The sequence below is a fragment of the Lottia gigantea genome (genome assembly GCF_000327385.1).
Source record: "Lottia gigantea unplaced genomic scaffold LOTGIsca_886, whole genome shotgun sequence".
NCBI classification, from domain to species: domain Eukaryota; kingdom Metazoa; phylum Mollusca; class Gastropoda; family Lottiidae; genus Lottia; species Lottia gigantea.
Genome location: NW_008710911.1, coordinates 3,392 through 5,065, shown reverse-complemented (window position 1 = coordinate 5,065; position 1,674 = coordinate 3,392). Strand labels below are relative to the sequence as shown.

At 38.1% G+C, this 1,674-nt stretch overlaps 1 protein-coding gene across 1 annotated transcript in view; it reads right to left on the bottom strand.

Annotated features, from left to right (window-relative positions):
* Window positions 1-505: 505 nt before the first annotated feature.
* The window catches only part of LOTGIDRAFT_176270 (hypothetical protein), a gene marked incomplete at both ends in the record, with an annotated part of 3,496 nt that continues 2,327 nt past the window's right edge, over window positions 506-1,674 (bottom strand). Inside the window, 3 exons of the mRNA XM_009068048.1 lie at window positions 506-856; window positions 1,108-1,263; window positions 1,563-1,630. Of these exons, the coding sequence (XP_009066296.1) occupies window positions 506-856; window positions 1,108-1,263; window positions 1,563-1,630 (575 nt within the window). The remainder of the gene's footprint in view (window positions 857-1,107; window positions 1,264-1,562; window positions 1,631-1,674) is intronic.

Here is a 1,674-nt window from a genome sequence, read left to right as displayed (position 1 = left end):
AAAGCGGAAAATATTAAGTTCCAGAGGTTTGAATGGAAAAAGACTAAACGAATACCGGGAAGTTTACGTGTCGCCCGGAAACAGGCTGCACCTGCACCAATGATTGGCATAACCAAACCTAGGAACAGATTAACAGCAGAGTATCCTCTGGCAGGTTTTTTATTGAATTTCCCTAAAGCCCAGGAGGATAAGGAAAATATACAGCTGCCTGAACTGCACAGCATTAACTTCATGTATATTGATACCGTTAATTTACAAAGCAATGAGTGTTGCCAGCAGTTTGAGAAATATTTTAGTTCCCTGTCAGTTTCAGATGAGGAAGCAAAACAAGTGGAAATTTCTACCAGAGGACAGTCATCAAATTCAGCTTGGTCAGATTGTAGAACTGGTCGCCTTACATCATCTAATTTTGGACTAATTGTTAAACGGAAACCGGACACGCGCCCTGATAATCTCTTGAAAGTGCTACTGAACTATACACCAAAATGTCAGACAAGTCGAAGTCTTATGAGTACCATGAAAAATTCATTCTCAATTTTTCCGGCCTTCCACATTTAACTTTGATGTTGTATTGTTTTATTTTTACCTCTTCAATACTTTCAAAGAGCACTCTGAAGACACCTTTAGTTGGTAACCCAATGTAAAATGCGAAGTCCTCATCTGTCTCCATGTCTTCCACAGTTAAACAAGGCCGGTTCACCTGGATGCCAAACTCATCTGTCTCTGGATTCCGAGTTTGAGTTTCTCCAGTTGTAAGAATAGCGCCTGTCTGTTCAGTCTGAACTGAGATACCAGTTGGGGCAGGTTTTGTCTGACACTTTGAATGCCATTGTCTGCTGAGACGTGAACTACCATACTACCGGTACAAAGTTTTAGTTTATATACATTGTGGAATACCAACAGTGCTAAGAATCACAGCTGTCAATGTAATCTATATGCACAGTTAGACGTTTGGCAACACATTTCAATAAGTACACTTGTCATCAATGTACATTTCAAAGTTATATGACATTATAGCAATGTGTGATAAAATGACAGGGGAAATTCAGTTGATAATGGTCTTAGCATGGTTAATTCCTGTTGTTATGATCTCAAAGAAACACATACCTGTCCAACATAGTCGTGGAGATGTACAGAGATGTGAATTTGTAGCATGTCTCCGGAGCAAAAGTTTATTGGTTCGCTGTGTTCATCATCAAAGTTAGGATCTGCATTTTCCTTATCTTCAGTGGTACTGAAACCCTCTTCAACAGCATCACTAAGCTTCAAATGAAGTAAAACCATAAAGATAGAACTTAAGCTGATTCACTGGGTGGTATTAATACCAAATTGAAACCATTTATTTGTAATAAATAGTAAGATTATGCAACCAATATATATTACTATGTGGTCCAGAATTTCCCAAGACCCTTGTTAGTTTATTTAGAAACAGCCAGGAGCCTTTCAGCTTGATATAATTCTGGAACAACATTAATTATGATATCAAAAAAATACGAATTAAGAGTTATTAAGAATTTTGGACTTATATTAACTTGTATAGAAATCTGCAGTGTTCGTCTTACCTGGCTCAACGCATAAACTTTGTGAGGAAATATTTTGGGCACTGGGTTTTCCAGAGTTGGTCCCGACCCTTCAAGAAAATGTTCCGGAACAAATCCTGGAGAAAGCATTTGG